The sequence below is a fragment of the Carassius auratus genome, chromosome 48 (genome assembly GCF_003368295.1).
Source record: "Carassius auratus strain Wakin chromosome 48, ASM336829v1, whole genome shotgun sequence".
Lineage (NCBI taxonomy): Eukaryota > Metazoa > Chordata > Actinopteri > Cypriniformes > Cyprinidae > Carassius > Carassius auratus.
In genome coordinates, this window is record NC_039290.1 from 2,345,360 (window position 1) to 2,365,748 (window position 20,389).

At 37.1% G+C, this 20,389-nt stretch overlaps 1 protein-coding gene across 13 annotated transcripts in view; it reads left to right on the top strand.

Moving 5' to 3' along the window:
• The window catches only part of LOC113065500 (basement membrane-specific heparan sulfate proteoglycan core protein-like), a 100,187-nt gene that overhangs the window by 55,819 nt on the left and 23,979 nt on the right, over positions 1–20,389 (top strand). For 9 of the 13 annotated variants that reach the window (XR_003279037.1, XM_026236774.1, XM_026236781.1 and 6 more), the window contains 20 exons: positions 3,642–3,709; positions 3,870–3,934; positions 4,026–4,166; positions 4,245–4,436; positions 8,086–8,169; positions 8,992–9,084; positions 9,168–9,257; positions 9,342–9,572; positions 9,699–9,812; positions 11,023–11,150; positions 11,260–11,346; positions 11,447–11,499; positions 11,849–12,013; positions 12,184–12,294; positions 12,395–12,495; positions 12,655–12,835; positions 18,326–18,448; positions 18,961–19,113; positions 19,211–19,365; positions 19,500–19,577. Coding sequence is in view for 12 of the 13 variants with exons in the window: in XM_026236774.1 (XP_026092559.1) it covers positions 3,642–3,709; positions 3,870–3,934; positions 4,026–4,166; positions 4,245–4,436; positions 8,086–8,169; positions 8,992–9,084; positions 9,168–9,257; positions 9,342–9,572; positions 9,699–9,812; positions 11,023–11,150; positions 11,260–11,346; positions 11,447–11,499; positions 11,849–12,013; positions 12,184–12,294; positions 12,395–12,495; positions 12,655–12,835; positions 18,326–18,448; positions 18,961–19,113; positions 19,211–19,365; positions 19,500–19,577 (2,413 nt within the window). In the remaining variant the exon portion in view is untranslated. The remainder of the gene's footprint in view (positions 1–3,641; positions 3,710–3,869; positions 3,935–4,025; positions 4,167–4,244; positions 4,437–8,085; positions 8,170–8,991; positions 9,085–9,167; positions 9,258–9,341; positions 9,573–9,698; positions 9,813–11,022; positions 11,151–11,259; positions 11,347–11,446; positions 11,500–11,848; positions 12,014–12,183; positions 12,295–12,394; positions 12,496–12,654; positions 12,836–18,325; positions 18,449–18,960; positions 19,114–19,210; positions 19,366–19,499; positions 19,578–20,389) is intronic. The other 4 variants (XM_026236785.1, XM_026236786.1, XM_026236775.1 and 1 more) reach the window with 3 other exon arrangements.

Consider the following 20,389-nt stretch of genomic DNA (forward strand, 5'->3'; position numbering starts at 1 on the left):
GGATTAACAGAATTTCTCAAAAACACCACAATAGTGGTCCAAAAGTAAATGGGAAGTGTGCAGAGTCTCAAAAAACTACAAGGAAACATGATCAGCTATCCCATTCACGTACAAAACTCCAAGTTAAAGAAGAATCTGCAACTAAATTTCAGATTCCTCCTCCATCGCATACAAAAATCCCTCAAATTGAAGAATCAGCGAAATCTTCCAAGTCATCAAGCAAACCACAAAAAGGGGCACGTATTGCTTCAAAAAAATCATCCAAATCTATGAAAACTCAAAGAAATTATTTGGTAGTAAGTCAGTCCAAAAAAGCCACAAACATCAGCAAATCTTCTCACAATGTCCACACAAAGAGAAGACGTTCTAAGACTGAATCTTCCAAGCAAAATCAGTTAGTTCCTTCTAATGAATCGAGAGGTGCATCAGACTTAAGGTCCAACCAACCTGAGGAGTTTACCTACACATATGCTTCTAGTAAATCAGCTGACAAGAAAAGATTACACTCCCCTAAACCCAAAGTAAAAACGCCTGTTTCAAGAAAATCAACTCCGAGCAAACCATCTAACTCCATTAATGTTTTAGACTTCATGAAGAATAACAGGGGCCAAAAAGCATTAAAAAGATCCATGCTGAAACAAGACGAGAACCTTTATATTGTTTTAGGAAGGCTGGCAATTCCTGTTGAAATCATTCCTGATTACTAAATATTATTGTGATTATTATACCAGTTTATTTAACCTTGGACCTTTTTTCTCTCTTTTAACCCACATAGGAACTATGCAGAATGTATTTTGAATGTTCAGGCTTAAGGTTTAAATACAAACTATGATGCAAAAGTGTTATTACATATCATCATGCTTATAAACCAAGAATGTTATAAACTTAGCATGTTGTGCCTTGCTTTTTTATTTAATGATGCTCCTAATGTTTAGAAGAAGACCTTTCCTCATTTTTAGCAGAATTGTGGATATAATGTTTTATTAATATTATGTGATGTCTTGGTTGTAATGTTAATATTATTTTGTCTACTTAGTATTCAGACATTGTATTTTGTATTTTCAGCAGTATATATTTAAAAGGATTGTTCAAGTAGTGGTGTATTGTATTGAATTTTATTGTAGTGTATTAGTGTATAATGTATTTGTCTGGACTACCTTGGAACCTTGCATTGTCAGGTAAGACTTTTTGTCAAGTTCCTCAGCTTCCACAAGTTTGGGGATGAGGTGGTTTTACTTAATTAGACAATTTGATTGGGTCCTTCTGGTTGTTTTTGGCTTTATTTTAGCCCATCAGATCAGCAAAGTAGTTTTTCAAAGAGAGGAGGAGCGAGAGAGGAGAGAGAAGAGTGCTACTGGCTGTAATTTATCCATCTCCTGAACTTTTAAGCATGGCATTATGCTATGTTATATGTGATCTAATATTTGTGTGGTGGCCGTTAAAAGATGCTAATGTCAGGGGTTTGCTCTTTAACTTTTCTTGTGGTATGCCAAATGTGAATCTGACAATCAGTAACTGCTTGTAAATGTACAAACAATTCATGTCAAGTGTTAAGCATCTGCGTTGGTTATTTCCCAAATAACTTATGTTACCTCCACAGTCCCAAGCTCCGGTAACACTTCACTGACTAAACATTAGATGTTCATTTAAGCTCCTATCATTAGAATGTTACACATACACATGTCATGTTTTTTATAGGATATCCCTTGTTGGGATTTACTTTTCCCCAACCATTTCTTCCCCTTCGTGAACCAGTTATCTTCACACAAATCAAAGTTCCTTTATGTTAGCATTATTAGCTTGTCTGAAAATGTTCAAGAAGTATTTGAAGAAGCTCTATGCATTAATCATATTCTCAGAGAGGTGTGATACCATTCATAGCAGTCATACAGTATTGTTCAAAATAATAGCAGTACAATGTGACTAACCAGAATAATCAAGGTTTTTAGTATATTTTTTTATTGCTACGTGGCAAACAAGTTACCAGTAGGTTCAGTAGATTCTCAGAAAACAAATGAGACCCAGCATTCATGATATGCACGCTCTTAAGGCTGTGCAATTGGGCAATTAGTTGAATTAGTTGAAAGGGGTGTGTTCAAAAAAATAGCAGTGTGGCATTCAATCACTGAGGTCATCAATTTTGTGAAGAAACAGGTGTGAATCAGGTGGCCCCTATTTAAGGATGAAGCCAACACTTGTTGAACATGCATTTGAAAGCTGAGGAAAATGGGTCGTTCAACACATTGTTCAGAAGAACAGCGTACTTTGATTAAAAAGTTGATTAGAGAGGGGAAAACCTATAAAGAGGTGCAAAAAATGATAGGCTGTTCAGCTAAAATGATCTCCAATGCCTTAAAATGGAGAGCAAAACCAGAGAGACGTGGAAGAAAACGGAAGACAACCATCAAAATGGATAGAAGAATAACCAGAATGGCAAAGGCTCAGCCAATGATCACCTCCAGGATGATCAAAGACAGTCTGGAGTTACCTGTAAGTACTGTGACAGTTAGAAGACGTCTGTGTGAAGCTAATCTATTTTCAAGAATCCCCCGCAAAGTCCCTCTGTTAAAAAAAAGGCATGTGCAGAAGAGGTTACAATTTGCCAAAGAACACATCAACTGGCCTAAAGAGAAATGGAGGAACATTTTGTGGACTGATGAGAGTAAAATTGTTCTTTTTGGGTCCAAGGGCCACAGGCAGTTTGTGAGACGACCCCCAAACTCTGAATTCAAGCCACAGTACACAGTGAAGACAGTGAAGCATGGAGGTGCAAGCATCATGATATGGGCATGTTTCTCCTACTATTGTGGGGAGCTTATTTATCGCATACCAGGGATCATGGATCAGTTTGCATATGTTAAAATACTTGAAGAGGTCATGTTGCCCTATGCTGAAGAGGACATGCCCTTGAAATGGTTGTTTCAACAAGACAATGACCCAAAACACACTAGTAAACGGGCAAAGTCTTGGTTCCAAACCAACAAAATTAATGTTATGGAGTGGCCAGCCCAATCTCCAGACCTTAATCCAATTGAGAACTTGTGGGGTGATATCAAAAATGCTGTTTCTGAAGCAAAACCAAGAAATGTGAATGAATTGTGGAATGTTGTTAAAGAATCATGGAGTGGAATAACAGCTGAGAGGTGCCACAAGTTGGTTGACTCCATGCCACACAGATTTCAAGCAGTTTTAAAAAACTGTGGTCATACAACTAGATATTAGTTTAGTGATTCACAGGATTGCTAAATCCCAGAAATTTTTTTTTTTTGTACAAAATAGTTTTGAGTTTGTACAGTCAAAGGTAGACACTGCTATTTTTTTGAACACACCCCTTTCAACTAATTGCCCAATTGCACAGCCTTAAGAGCGTGCATATCATGAATGCTGGGTCTTGTTTGTTTTCTGACAATCTACTGAACCTACTGGTAACTTGTTTGCCACGTAGCAATAAAAAATATACTAAAAACCTTGATTATTCTGGTTAGTCACATTGTACTGCTATTATTTTGAACAATACTGTAAATCACTCTTAATGTTTATGGGATGTCCGGTCACGTCTCTGTTCATTCCTAATGTGGTTTAATTTTAACTGCATGACATTTTGAAAATGTTTTTCCAAGGTGTTGTCTATTTTTCCTCAGATGTGCCCCAGGATATACTGGCAATCCCCAACTTGGACAAAGATGCACTCCAGGCGACGATAATGGTGGTAATACTGGCAAAGATAATGTTCTGTAGCAATTTTTCCTAAAATAAGTACAAGAAATCTCAAATAATTCTAAAATTGAATGAAAATTTCTGCTACATTCAAATAGGTTAGCAATATTTTACAAAATTAAATGTGTATTTGAGACAAAATATGTTTATAGATTGTTACCGCTGTGACCAAAGTGGTAGCGAGGGATGTAGCGGCACTGGAATCTGTCGCTGCAAGGTAAGAAAATGAATGATTATTTTTTTGTATGTGTGTTATTTGCATCACATCTATGAAAACTCAGATTTAATACGTAATTGTTTGTACTCAGATGAACGTTGAGGGTTCAACATGTTCCACTTGCAAGCAAGGGACCTTTTACCTCAGTCCTGCTAACAAAGATGGCTGTCTGTCCTGCTTCTGCATGGGCGTCACCCAGCAGTGCTCCAGCTCCAGACACTATAGAGATGTGGTAAGGCCTGATGAGTTACACTAGTGTTTTTCATCAGTCTGTGTAGGCATATGTTCATTTACTTCCGTTTTTCTCCAGGTTTCCACCATTTTTGTCCCTGGCAACTACCAAGGTTTTGCTCTTGTAAACCGCCAGCGCACCAACCGAGTTGATCGCGGCTTCTCCGTAGAGCTGTCCACAGATGGAACACAACTCTCCTACACTAACTTTGACTATCTTGGACAGGAGCCACACTATTGGCAGTTACCCAGCATTTATCGGGGAGACAAGGTAGAGTCTGGCAGCGTTATGGATTTTAGAATCCTTTTCAGTCTTTGTGTGTGTTTGCCTATGTTCGATCTTGAAGTATCTTCCCCTGCTTTGAGTTCTCTTCTAATGGATTTCTTACTGCAAATGCATGCTGCCAAGACCTTTTCTTTCAAAATGTACTTAGTCATGTCAGCTCTTCTACTGCTTAGAAACGTTTTCATAGTGGTTGGAGTCTACACAAAGGCTATAGTACTAAAGGTACCAGTGTCATCAAGTTGTGTTTGCTTAGGCTTAATTTGATAGATGTGTCTTTATAGTTTTTTTTGGATGTGATACACTGATTTAAGTGTTTCTGAATCTATTTGCTTTTCTTAGAATTCTTACTCTGCTCGAACTAGACGAGCACACAAGGTAATCCTTGCAGGTTCAATGAGCGATCGGATCGTTTTTGTTGAAAGTATGTCTGATGTTGGCCTGATGCATGAATGGGTCGGCTAAGCATCGATCTTTTCAGAATGTTTTGCATACTAACTCATGTTACTGTTTTATTTTGGTTTGATTGTGATTTTAAGTGCATGGGATTTCATCATAGACACATTCTGACTGCATTTTCAATCATACTAAGGCCCTGTTGACACCTAGTTACACCCAGTGTTGGGAAAGTTCGCTTTCTACGTGAACTAGTTCAAAGTTCAGTTCACAAATTTTAAAATGAACTAGTTCAGTTCATTGTTCAAACTACAAAATTTTGAACTAAGTTCACTATAAGTTCACAGTTCCAAAAATGAACTAGTTCATAGTTCTTTTTTTCCATATGTTTCTGCAAGCTATTATTCAAAATTATTGCCACAGCCCATATAAAATCACAGACAGCAATTATTTTATCAATTTTAACAATGAAGCTATGCGTCAGATTTCATATCCAATTTTGAAACCTTATCCAACCAGGGTTTACATTAGCATTGAGGGGACAGCATTTCCCCATTGTTGCTTTAATGCTTTGTCTCCCATTCTCACCGACCTTGTCATAAACATCATACAATTATTTTAAATGATCATACGCCTTCTTGCTACATGCTGCTGTTTTTTTTCTCTGTGCTTTTTTTTTTTTTTTATGAGGCGTCACGCATGCGGCGGACGGTGGTGCGACACTGGTGGCTGGTGTTGCCAGATTGGGTGTTTTTCCGCTACATATTAAGACCCGTTTACGGTGTGTTTTAGCCGGGTTTTCGCCTGGAAGGCTGTATAGAAATCTGGCACCCTATTGAATGAAGTTAACCTGAGAGAGCGTGCCGTTCACAGACACCAGAATGAACGAGTTGACAGTAACGTTCATCAGGCAGTAATACAGCACGTTCAGTTCATGTTCGCCCAAAATATGCACAAGTTCATGAACTATCGTTCAATGAACGCGTTCAGGCACAACACTGGTTACACCATGGGGTCACACCTTTTTTGTGATTTTATAATTTTTTTAATTATTAAGAAATGAGGGTTTGGCATCATACATTCGTAAATTTACTGTCTGAAAAATGGCATTGATGGCAGGCAAAATGAAATTTTGGTACATGGTAAAAATGGTACATAAAGAAAAGTAACTAGTTATTTGTAGTTCATTAGTTTATTAATAATAAGGTTACATAAATTGTTTTATTTAAAAAAAAATAGAGAGACTCCCCATTGATAAAGGACAAACTGAGAAGGGATGGCACTGTATGACCGCTCATGAACAATATGGGTAAAAACCTCTTAAGGTCCAAAAGAGCCACTGAGGTACAGTATTAGTTAACTTTTACTGTTAGTTCTCACCACTGACCAGAAAACTAGAGGCACTTCAACAATGTGACACCTTCCTGTTTCACATAACTGATGGATATTTCTTTAGCAACAGAATGTACTAAATTTAATCTGAAAGTTGGAACTCCCTCTAATCCTTCCATGCTTTTAATACACTGACCGCTGGAGAGTTTGCACTGAAAGTTAATTGCTGTAAAACTGACAGATATGTTGAACTTCCAGTAGAAGGTCACAAATGCATTAACTTAACCTGTAGATGTCTGAATTAAAAGCGATAAAACAAAATTTAAGAGAAAAAAACTGCATCAAACAAATTGAGGTTGGAAGATATTTAGCTGGTTGTGAGTGGCACAACCTTAAACAGAATGAACACTTGAGGTGAGAGCATACATCTTGATTCTTACACTGAGCACTTCCCTTTCTCTTGATTCTCTTCCCATTCTCTTCCCACTTCCCATTCTTCACTTGAGGACCAGAGTTCTCAATCTCGGTCGAGTGTGCGTGCCCCTTCTATCCATTCTGGCATAACTTCCTCTTTAAGGGCCTCTGAGTCCCATTCCTCTCACCCTGAGTCATCTCAGGTACTGTATGCTCTCACGCAGGTTCATGTAAAGATTTCACTAGGGCTAGTCATTCAAAGTCAGACAAACTGGCTAGTAACTAGTTAGATTTGACAATTGCATTGCCCTGTCATGTTTATGAGCATCTCACATTGTTTTAAAGGCATATTTAACTCTAAAAATGGAAATTTATCAATGAAGTTCACTGGAAAAAAAATAATAATTCGATCCCATTGACTTTTATTTTAATGACAAAAAACATATATTCTTTTGTGTTCCAAAAAAAAAAGTCATATAAGTTTGGGATGACAAGAGGGTGACACAACTATTTTTTTTATTTTTTTTTGATGAAACTTTTAAAGGCAACAAAACACACTTCAACACAAAAAAAAAAAATTGTCATCTTGTCATTCATTATGTTAGTAGCTTAGCACTTCCCTACTGTATGCTAGTAAACATTTTCTTGTATAAACAAAGTTATGCTTTTTGATTTTTGGTTTGGATGTTGGTCTTATCAGCAGGTGGGACAGGGAAAAAACACTGTCGGTCTTCCTTGGGGTTCACCCTTTTCTGGGAAAACCAAACTGAAATCTAAGAAGGTCACAGTCTAGGTTAAGTTGAATTTACATTACCATTAAAAGATTATTAATTTTTTTTTTTTTTTTTTTTTTTTTAGAAATTTATATTTTCATTCAGCAGGAACACATTTAATTGGTACAAAGTGATATTAAAAAAGATGAAAAGTGAAGTAATGGCTGCTGAAAATTCAGCTTTATATCATAGGAATACATTAATGTTTTTTTTAATGAATTAATTTTAATGTAGAAAACATTTTGAATAAGATTTCACAGTATTAGTACTTGTTTTTAATGTATTTGTTCATCAAATAAATGCAGCCTTAGTGAAAGTAAGAGATTCATTTTAAAAGCAAAGACAAACTGTACCAACCTCAAACTTTCAAACAGTGTATCATAGAGGTTAATGTTCAACAAAGTATGACTGTGGAGGATTAGATCATCTACTTATCTAGGAAAGTATGCAAAAGATAGTTAATGGTGGTTTTTTTCTGTTGGTATAGCTTAAATAGACACCTTTTTTTGTGTCTGCATAAGATGGTAAACCAAACTCAGTTTCCAACTCTTCTTATTTCTAACTACCATGTTTTATGCTAAGAATTTTTATGAAGTTGTTGAAGTTGAGTCAGTGACTGACAAGAATAGATGTCTCTTCTCTCATCCTTTCCTCTGCTTTGCTTATCTGCTACTTTTCTCTTCATACACACCTTTCTGTATTTTCTTCTGCCTGCGCTCCAGTATGTTTTGGTCTACAATGGTTTCAGCTTGCTCCCAGATGACGTGCTCTTCTGGCAGCTCCCGGAGCAGTTCAGAGGGGATAAGGTAAACACATGGATGGGTTCAGGCCCGCCTACCGCTGATCCACCATGTTGTCTGATCCACTTTAGACATTACTGAATCACTACATCAGCCAAAGGTGGGATCGATGGGCAAGCCAAAACATCACTTATTCGTCTAATCCAACCACCCTGGTGTATCTAATAACGTCATGTCTAGAGCATTTATTACTCTGGTGCTGACAGAAAAAAAGTGCTGCTGTGGAATCAAGGGTAGAGGTTCATGTCTGAGGCGTTTATATGTTTTATTGATGTTTTGCTAACCTTTAAGTAACTTTTTTTTCTGTTGTAAAAAAGAAAAGAAAAAGAAAATATGAATATTGGTAATAGTTTTGAATGTGTTATGATATGACAAGTTTATAACGGCAAGTATGTGAACTGCTATGTGAAATGACATTCTCAGCCTTTCAGAATATGTCTAATGTAATGTTAAACCAATGAGATTTTATTTGACTCCTGTCACTTGTTGCATTTATGTCTGGTTAGTTAGGGCATACTTTCTTTTATTTTGTTTCTTTTTTTTTTGACATTTATATATAAACAGTTATTGACCAACTACATAAAAGCCCTAAATGAAACAAAGTAAAAAAAATTATAAAACCCTTAAGAAAATGATTACTTTTATCTTTGAAAATAATAATAAAATAAAACACACACACACACACAAAAACCCAGCAGCTGTTGTTTTATTTAATTGCCATCTTTTGGCTGGTTTTGCATTTGGAATTATGATTCATATAAAAATGTCAAACATCCCCATGCTATACTTTATTAGCTAACAATAATTGTGTTTTTGATTATTATGTAGGTTGGTGCGTATGGTGGAAAGCTGAAATACACTATCTCCTTTGTGCCAGGACCCCGAGGTTCTCCAATAGAAGATGCCGATGTTCAGATTATTGTGAGTATGATAGCAGATGTTACGTGCATGTTATAGGCTTTCTTTTAAGGTTTGACCACTGCTGGTCATCGCTATTTCTACAGGGTAATGACATCACGCTGGTGGCACGGCAACCATGGAGAAGGGGGCGTGGAGCCAGAGAGTCACAGGACTTTGAGATTGTTTTCAGAGAGGTGAGAACCCATTCATCCATACTGTCCTTCATATTGAAGCAAGATATGCGGTTTAGCATGACATGGATCATTTCTTGTCTGTAGGAACACTGGCAGCGTCCCGATGGCATGCCGGCAACCCGGGAACACCTGATGATGGTCCTCGCAGACCTCGATGACATCTTGATCCGTGCCTCGTATCACACAGAGATGCGCTCCTCCAGTATTTCAGGGGTCCTCATGGATACCGCTGTGCCGGAGTACACTGGCCTGGCCCAGGCTTTGGAGGTGGAGCAGTGCCAGTGTCCTCCCGGTTACCATGGTCTGTCCTGCCAGGTAGGAACAATGCAGCTTTGCTCTGTGACCAACTCGATGAATTGTAAAGGCTTTTTTCCACGCAGTGATGATGATGACAGTATTGCTTACTTCCAGACTTCTTCTTGTTGTCTCTGTGTTCTGTAGGACTGCGCTCCTGGATACACTCGCACAGGAGGAGGCTTGTACCTTGGCCACTGTGAGCCGTGTGAATGCAATGGCCACACAGACTCCTGTCACCCAGAGACTGGCATCTGCACGGTATGAAGCTTCACCAGCGGTTCTTCAACACAAGTGTGTTCCAGAATGTTTCAAAGGGATATTTCACTCAAAAAGGAAAATTAATTAATTACTCGCCCTCATATCGTTCAAAACCTGTAAGACCTTCGTTAATCTGCTGAACATAAATATTCTTGATGAAATCCGAGAGCTTTCTGACCCTGCATAGACAGCGATGGAACTGTTCAAGGCCCAGAAGTGTAGTAAGGACATCATTAAAATAGTCCATGTGAGATCAGTGATTCAACTGTCATTTTATGAAGCTACGAGAATACATCTGTGTGCAAAGAAAAAAAACTATCCCTTTAAAGGATGTATGCAGTTCCATTCATAAGTGTGTTGCTCTCCCTTTAACAGCGCGTCAACTTGTCAAATATATGCCTTTATATAATACCATAATACAAAATATAATGCAGTAAAACAATAAATATTTAAATTATCTAAAATTGAATGAATTAATTAATTATATTTAATCAAAATAGTTCAATTGCTTCCCTTTTTTGGATTTATTGAACTATTTGTATTAAATATAATTTCATTAATTTGTAAAATTTTACAATTGTATCTAAAAAGTGTTATATAGTATAAATATTTAAAACAATATGAATCGCATCATAACTTGGTTTTAGAACAAATGAACATTCCTTTTACTCACCCTCGTAAGTTGAGTAAACGTAAACAAAATAATATAATTACATTGCATGTTAAGAAACTACATCATTTAGTCAAATGTATTTCTTTATAATATAAAATGCAATAAAACATAAGTTACACAAGAAATGCAATAAATTAATATAAAATGATTAATTATTATGTGCTTAGATATATTTAAACAAACTGAATTTTATTCAAAAGTAATATCTTAAAATTATATATATTCTATAAATGTTAAATAAATATTGCTTTTACTCACCCTCATAAATTAAATATTTAAACAGTTATTTAATTTACATCCTAAATAAATAATACTTTTATTTTATTAATGAATTCTTAAATATTAAATGAAAAAAAAAAAAACTATATTTACATATTATTTAAACAAAATAATACAGTTACATCTAGAATGATCAATAAATGTATATTATAGATTGGATAAATATTATAAACTAACTGAAATCAATCGACATACTGTATATATTGCCTTTACTCACCCTCATAAAAGTAGTCTATACCACATCTTTTTGATCCGTAGAACTGCCAACACAACACCAAGGGTGAGCTCTGTGAACAGTGTGCCGACGGCTTCTTTGGAGATCCAACTGCTGGAACCCCTGAAGACTGCCAAGCGTGTGCCTGCCCCGGCACTGACCCTGACAACCAGTTAGTCTTAACATATACACCTGCAAACCTTACCTGACCCTGCCAGCTCCTGTTTTCACAATATCTGCCTCACTTGCAGGAAGGATTTTAACAGTCATTTTATGTGTAGGTTCTCTCGTACCTGTGAAAGTCTGGGTAACGGAGGCTACCGGTGCACTGCCTGTCAGCCCGGCTACACTGGCCAGTATTGTGAACGGTAAGATCACGCTTCCTATACTGTTACAATAGAATTTGAATTGTTTAGATGCTATTACTGTCATCACAGTTTTTAATGTGACACTCTTCTTTCTTCATAGCTGTGCGTATGGTTATGTTGGAAATCCACAAGAGAGAATCCCCTGCCGTAGTGGTATCTGTTCATTTACTATTACTTGTAATGACCCCATGAAATCAAAACTGGAGGTTTGTGTTTTTCAGTCCAAGTCCAGCATCTATAATACTAGTGAAATTATGAAAGTTGACTAAATTAGGAGTATGAACACAATCGCAAAACCACTTTGGAAACCAGTAGAAAATGGACTAATTGGCAGTTTAAAATAAGGGGATGAGCCTTTTCTGCCCTAACTTCCTGTTTCAAATTGGTTTTACATCATCACAGAAAAAAAAAAAATATTTAATTGATATCATAGGGCACATTTATGAGCCTCTGCAATCTTCCACTGGACAGATTCTAAGGCAATGTGTTTATATGTCATCAGCTGCTGCGACTCTGGAGGTGAAGGTGATTCCAGAAAGGGTTCAGGTGGCGCAGGGAATCCCGGTCACTCTCAGGTGCCAGGTGTCTGGATATCCACCATACTATTTCCACTGGTCTCGTGAGGATGGACGCCCAATCTCCAGCACAGCAGAGAGACGCAGACAAGGTACTCCCCACATTCCTGTAAACATGTTCAGGTGACTAGTACAGGATCTCTCAATGTCACAAATGAATCCCCTAGAGAAACCAAGCATTAAAAATAGAATCATATTGAGTTTCATATTGCATATATTCTTTGTGGATAAGCATGATTAACCTTTTCGTTCCATGTCGCAGGAGCGGAGTTGCATTTCCCCAGTGTGCTGCACAGTGATGCTGGCATTTACGTCTGCACCTGCCAAGACCAGCGCAGCTCCAATCGAAGCAAAGCAGAGATTGTTGTTACAAGTATGTTTTTTTAAATATATTTTTCATCACCATAAAAACACAATATGCATGCTATTCTAGTATTTTAGTTTGCACTGATTTAATGCATGTCCCACAACAGCCTTACCATCCAAACCGATTGAAGTCTTTATTGCGGAGCCCAAATCACAGCGTGTGAATGTGGGATTTACAGTGAGCTTCGTCTGCACAGCCAAAAGCAAAGTATGAATGTCATCCATGCACACATCTATCAAAGACATAATCTTAGCCTCCCTGACTGACAAAACAGATGGGATAGAGAAAGAGAGATAAAGCAGTATTTTGCTGTGTGTATGAATGACTGTAAATGAAAATATTTGAGGACATGTGCTTCTCTCGTAGCTGCCAGCGTACACAATTGTTTGGACGCGCCAGGGCATCGACAAGCTGTCTAACCGGGCCATGGATTTCAATGGAATCCTGACCATTCAGAATGTGCAGCCTGAGGATGCAGGCATCTATATTTGCACGGGCTCCAATATGATTGGAATGGATGAGGGCACAGCCAAACTCAATGTCCCAGGTTTGTGATTGGCACCACATCTTCTAAACCTCCCTGCCTTTTAGTTTTTCAGTCTTTTTCAAGTTGCATGCCTCTTGCTTTCCTTTTTTGCCCCCTTTTTGTGCATTGTGTTGTTTGTGCAAAATTCTGCTTTGTCCTATGGACAGCAGCATGGCTAACTCTGTGTTTAAATTATTGCATTAATCAAGACATTTTTATTTAATTGTTTTCACTTACACAAACTTGAATGGCTTCTTATGTTGCCAGTGTAAAATCTTTACGCCAGACAAATTGATACAGCTTGTGAATGAATAGCAGAACTCAGACATTTTGTACTCGATAACTAAATCTCAGAAAATGCTTTTTCAATCAAGTCTAATCCAGCACCTGAAACGATTTATTCTTATTACAAATTCATGATAATTTTTTTTCTCATACTCATAAATGGTGTTGCGAGCTAAAATCTTAAGCAAAAAGTTGATTTTGAAGCATTTTTATTTAATGACTTGTTATAAATTCCCATGATGCTCATTTTGTTATGTGACAATATCAACGCAGGTAAACCAAACAGACTCCCATAAAGACTGAGCAATTTAGCTGTATTAAACATTTGATATAAACATTTTCTCAATGGAAGTTTTTGGTTCAGAATATTATGCAATAGCATAAGGAAATGTGAGCACAACCAATTTTGTGCAAACTGTTAATAAAATAAATGATGTAAGTCATTGTATTCAGTTCAGTGATGCATCAAAAAGATTTGAGGAATGATTAACACAGAAATTATAATTTGTATACTGACATTTTTCATGAAACATGAGCAAAAAATGATGTGCTAGACATGTCAAATTGCATAAAAAAATAAATACATAAAAATGGATTTCTGTATTATTTGTAAAGACACTTGTTCTAATTGTGTTTAATGGATAAGGTCTAGTCATTTTACTAACCCAACATGCATTACATTCATGCATATTGTTCTTAGTAGCAGTCAGTGAAATCAGCTGTGGGTGTTATTGGGTGTTGTGATGGTGGTGGTTCTGTTTCAGTCTTCATACTAGTTGGGGATTTCTGTCTTTAATTTCTGGGCATGTTTACTGTCATTTCCCTCCTGTGGTGGTCTTTTGGGGGACATGTGGTTTATAAGGTAGGGAGGAGTCATAAATACTGGGACCCATCAGCCAGAGGTACTGCAGGCACAATCCCGTTCCTGACTCCAAGATGTGATTCCACCTCTGTTTTGTCATGGAAATGTTCTTCAGTTTTGTATTTCAAAATGGTGCTGTTAATAGTGCAGTTGTTGTAATGTTGACATTGTAATGAGTTTTTGTAATGAGGGTCATATTTTCCATTTCAAAATGTTTCTTTTTCTTCTCTCTTTTTGGTCATCTAAATAGATTATAAACTGCCAGTGGTTTGGGCGGTTTGAGATTTTTGTTTTTTTAAATGATATCTATATATATATTGTTCCAGCATTTCAAATGCAAACATTTCTTAACAGGTTTTGTAAGCTCAGTTATATTTAATAGTATTTAGAGCCATTTCATTGATTATACTTTCTAAATGTTGCCAACAATTTGTGCTGTAGTTATTGCTTAGAACTTAATTTCATATTTATTTTGACTGGTTTGACAAACTACTGTAAAAACAACAATTTTGGTTAACATTTACAAACACAGCGAAAAATGTAATGAAAAGTATGTTTAAGTTGACTTTAAGGTTTTATGTGTATGTTATAACAGATTTCAAACATTTCTCATGCATTTGTGTTTTTGTTATTCATTATGTATGTTTTGCACTTGAATGGTTCTTTATCTTTTTCCTTTTTTGATTTTCTTTTTAATCAAGCATGTAGGCATATTCAGTTGTTTCAGTAATTAAAACAATATTTAATTTTGTACATTTTGAAATGGTGCTGCATCTTGAGAAAAAAAAAAGTTTTGTCTCTGCATTATGCTTTCATTGTATTTGATTTGTCTAAACTGTGAAATGTATGTACACATTACTCTTTAAATGGTGAACTTATTAAAAGAAAATCAGGTAAAACACTGTTGCTCCGTGGATTGAAAGTGAAACTGAAATCCTAAGAAAGACATTTATCAATCACAAGCTGTATTCAAGGAAAATAAATTACGAATGTTTATACCAAGGTAAAGCTTTTACATATGCTGTGTTCTGATACTAACTTGCATGCTTTGATTTCATCTGAGTGCTGTTTCCTCCACTCTTTTTTAATTACACTGACAGTATGCTTACCTAACACTCATTTTTAAATGTCTTCTAAATATGCATTGATTTTTTTTTTTTCACTAGAACACTCAGTGCCCTCTTTGAGTCTCAGTGGGGCAAACTAATGCTTGACATTTTACAACATCTATTCATGAACTTTTACATTATCTACTGTAGTCTCACATATCAGGCACTGTAAATAAATGATACTGGAGCATAATGATGTAGTTGGGAAGAACTTAATTTACCTTACTAAAAATCCAATGAGAAGCTTCCTTGTACAAATATATAAAAGGTAAAAAAGTAGAAAAGAAATCATTTCTGGATCATATTTGATTTTTTTTTTTTTTTTTTTTTTTTTTGAAATGTGATTTTAAAATCTGACACGTACTAATGTATTTATTATATGAACGATATCAACCTCAAACATTTGAGAGATATTTGTAAAGCCATCGGTTAAAACATGATTTACTTTCATGGAATAGATTATAAATGCAAGTTGTTGCACGCAAGTTCTGGAGCTCAAAAGTTTTGAAGTCTCTTGAGTTGAGTGGCATATGCTTTAAATCACATTGAAGTGCTTGGAGGCACCAATGCGCCACTCTCACTGAACCCTCTGGAGACTCACTTGACAGAATCTGCCTGTCCATCATTCACAGAGGCTTCTCAGTCACAGATGTTTTACACAGCCTATGAGATGTTTGAAGGACATAGAAAGCGTAAGTCCACATGGTTCTTTCCCTCCATGCCTGAAAGGACCGGTTTCTTTCACGCATACAACCTTCACACCCCGCAAGCTTTACCATCTCAAGTAGTGCCAAGGTACAACCAAACTACAACCACAGTGCTAATTTAACACACACATTTTTTTTTTAACTACCACAGTTTTAAAGATATTTATTTGTGTTAATCCTGTTTACACATACTGTACATGTGTTGGGTTGCACACAGGAGCATTACTTGATCTGGCTAAGCTTTCATGGCTCATATGGGTCCATTGAAACAGTGAAGCTGCATGCTTGCACACATGGGGACTTCTCTCTGTTGCTGAAGTATGTCTTGCAATGACACTTATTTTATTTCTAATTGGTCTGTAACACAGAGATTTCTTGGTACTCAAGACTAGTTCACTGTCAGATTGGTACGGTAAATTTTTTTAACCTGATTTTTGTTGATATACGTGACCAAACCACCAAACATCACACTTGTTACCTAACAGAGAGGGGTCCCCTGCACATTTCATCAGACCAGTATCATGCTTGTAATATGCAAGACTATGTTGAGTATCAAATAACATACATTGTTTTTCAAAGATCATACCAAGTCTCATTTATAAATGTCATCACTCAAGCGTACATGTCCAGTCAACTTTTTTAGGAACTATTTAAAAGATGGTTTCACTTTAGTATGAATTTACATGGTTTATGGTGATTGATGGATAGGTAGATAAATAGTTGGTTAGATAGATAGGGGTAGAGTAGATGGAGAGTGAGATATATTGGTTGAGAAATGGTAGATAGGGAAGTGAGTAAATAGATAAGGTACAAGTGGGTGGATATATGGATTGAGAAGATGAATGGGGTGGGTAGATAAACACATGGATTTATATATAGACAAAATTTGTAAGGGTAGAAAGATAAGTTGATGTATAGGTAACTAAATGTGTGGATAGTTAAGGTGGTGCATATATGTATAGATAGATGGGTGGGAAGGTAGATGGATTGAGTAGATTGATACAGTAGGTTTGGGCAGATTAATTGAAAAATAGGTGGATTTATAGATGGGTGTGTAGATGAGTAGATGGTTGGGTGGGTAGATTAGAAGGGATAAATTAGTAAACTGAGTAGAAGGAGTAGAGAGTAAATTGAGTAGAAAGTCGAAAAATAGATGGTTGGGCAGACAGATGTTTAGACGGAGATGCATGGGTAGACAGATGGTTGGGTGGACTGACAGATAAGGAGACTTAGATGGGTTATTTATTACAGTATATAGATGAAAGTGTGTAGGTAGATGGATGACGTGAAAGCATAGTATATAGACAGCTAGATGGTTAGGTGGATATATGTGAAGATGTATAGACAGAAGGGTGGGTAGATATACATAATGGAAAAGATAGGGTAAATAAATAGATGGTTTGATAAGATTATTAAGATGGAGTAGGTAGATAAATGGATAGCTGATTAGGAAGATAGATGGTTTATACAGAGATTGGTTGTCATCAGTAGACGTGTAGGACTGGGTATAGATAGATGAGTTGAAAAATGGGTGAGTAGGCAGTTTTGTGGTTGGATTGCTAGATGTGAAGACAGATAGATTTTGGGGTGAATGGATAGCTATGTAGACAGGTAGATGGAAGAGTTGAAAAAAGCTAGGTGGCTAGAAAGCTAGATGGTTGAGTGGATAGATGTGAAGATGTATAGACAGAAGGGTAGGTAGACAGACGTGAGAAGATAAAATTGGGTGAACAGATGGTTCGGTCGATGGATAAGTTTAAAAAATATATGTGTGGGTAGACATGGATAGTTGAGTTGGTAGATGGTGTAGACAATAATGGGTGGGTTGATGAGTGGATGAATAAAGGGTAGGTAAACTGCTATATGGTTGGGCGTATAGATAGATCTCAAAATGCATGGAAAAAAGTACTTTTCTGAGTTATGGACCAAAATAAGAACTCTATTTTTGAAACACCAAGGCAGCTAAATGAGCATTGTTTAGTCACTGAGAAGCAGACCGGAGCTTAACACAGGGTTTACAGTACCCAGACCAGTAGTCCGCTTTCTTTTGCTATGTAATCACTATAGATCTAGGGCTCGGCATCCAGCCGAGTTGGCACAGACAGCAGTGAGGGCCTTGCCCTGCCAAGCCCCATCGGCAACTTCTCATCTCCTCAAGCTGGCTGCCAAGAGACGTGATTTGACCATCAGCTCTGGCAACCAGACACACGCTGCATACGCTGTCACACCACTATCACTTCATAAACACTCTCACGAACAGGCTTTTGCCAAATGTAGAACTGTTTTTACTGTTTTTAGTGCTTGTAACAGAGACAACGTAGCAAGATAAATGTGAAAAAAAAAAAAACATAATCAATTAATTAGCATGACATTTCATAGCATTTAAACCATGAATGAGAAAAATCCACTTCACTGAGAAGGTTCTTGACCTCTTGCGTCATCAAGAGAGGGTAAGGTCTGTTCTGAATAGGCATTATCTAATGACTGGTACTCCAGTTTGAAGTGTCCTACTCCTGTCTGTGATGAACTTGTTTCTACCTCACTGTAGCTACTGAAGGCGCCCAGCCGGTGGCCGCAGTGAATCCCCCTGTGCTGACAGTCCAACAGGGCCAGCGGGCAGAGTTCCGCTGCACAGTGACCGGCAACCCCACCCCTGCTGTGGAATGGATAGGTGAGCCAATCTACATTTGAGAATATAAGTTCATATATTAATTTGTGGTCACCATGATTATGCCAAATAGGACACGGTTATAGGATGTGTGATTTTATATTGGCCCTAGAACGGCATTACTGCAAAAGAAAATCTTAGTGAAAAAGTAGTACACATCAGCCTACTTATTATGGAAAAAATATACTTTAATATTTCAGTGTGTATTGAATGCAATGTTTTCAGACACCTGGTTAGAGTTAAATGAAAAAGTAATTATATTGTTCAACACTATGGATTAAGTGTACTTCTTTAAAGCAAAACAATATATACTTGAAACCTGATGATGTAAGCCTACTGATACTTGTTGCTGAAGAATGCTGTTGCTGGACCAACAAGGGTGTTGATCGAGGAACGTCCTACTATGAAATCATTGAAAGCATTGATTGTTTATGAAGATATATTGAGTTTTCAATCTGGTCATGTGGTTAGGTATTCCATAACATCGACTATTGCTTATAACATTTGTTCGTCAGGTGGTCCTGGAAAACGAATTGGGTCAAACGCTGTCATTCGTAATGGGCTGCTGACCATCCCATCGGTGGATCACGTGGATGAGGGCGAGTACATTTGCAAGGCTCTGACCACACATGGCGAGCACACAGCCCGAGGAGTTCTTCATGTTCAAAGTACATGACCGACATCAGAATGCTTGAAGATTTACAGTGTAACAAGCTCCCAAAACTGATAAGCGAGTTCTCCTTTACTTTTTAACTGACGTGTCAGGTACAGGCCAATCTCACGGTCTACCCCACGTACAAGTGAGCCCTCCACGGGTGGAAATTCATGAGGGTGAAACTTTACGGGTGTACTGCAGGGCCGTTGGCAGTCCAACCCCTGCCCTGACATGGAAGAAGAGAGGTGGTTCACTGCCGCCACAGGTGAGAAACCAATCTCTCCTTCTGTCATTCATCCTGTTACTAAATCAGGGTTGTGCCATTGGTCAAATTTTGCCTTGTTTTGCCTCCTTTGAGTTTTTCTTTGTGTTTCATCCCGTGTTTTGGTGTTTATTCAGGCAATTCCTTCTCACGGTTTCCATCAATTTAAAAGCAACAGTCTCGATGTGTTACAGAGACGTATTGAGGAGCTACAGGTCTGTCCATTTGTCTGTCTCGCGCGTCCCATCCCACCTGTCTCGCTTCACTTAACCTCACCAAAATCTATGTGAACTAAATGCATGATTCATTTAATCATTCAAATGACATCCATTAGATTATTAGCCAAATAAGCATTGCAGATGACTTATGTGAGTACAACCATTATTTATTTTGCTCAGTTTGCACTGGGAAACAGGTGTGCTGGTTTATTAGTCTTCAAAGAGTTAGTTAAAGTTTTGTAAAGTGTCTACATTGTTCATCCAAAAATTTTTATCTGAAAATGTACTCAACCTTGGGCCAAACTAGAGTTAATTTCTTCATCAGAATAGATTTGGAGAAATTTAACATTACATCACGTCCTCACTAATGGATCCTTCACAGTGAATGGGTGCCGTCAGAATGAGAGTCCAAAAAGTTAATAGAAATGTTACAATAATGTACAATAATGCAAGTAATACACAGGTTGCATGTTTGTAATAAATAAATACATCATTACGACATTTTGACTTGAAACTGTTGCTTCAGCCTAAAATATGAGTCCTCTATCCATAATATTGTTTTTTTCCAGGGAAAAGTCATCTTGTCTGAATCAGGAGAGAAATATGCACAGAACAAGAACTGATTACAAGGAAAAAACATCCACAAAAATGTAATATGTTGCAAAATATGTTGATGGATATTGATGTGAGAGGAAAGCAGGGGGTTGACTTTTGTAACTGTTTGAAATGTTATTATGGATTATGTATTTTGGTTAGAACTGGTGGTTTAAAGTTAACACTTTAATGATGGATTTGTTTCTTACAAATGC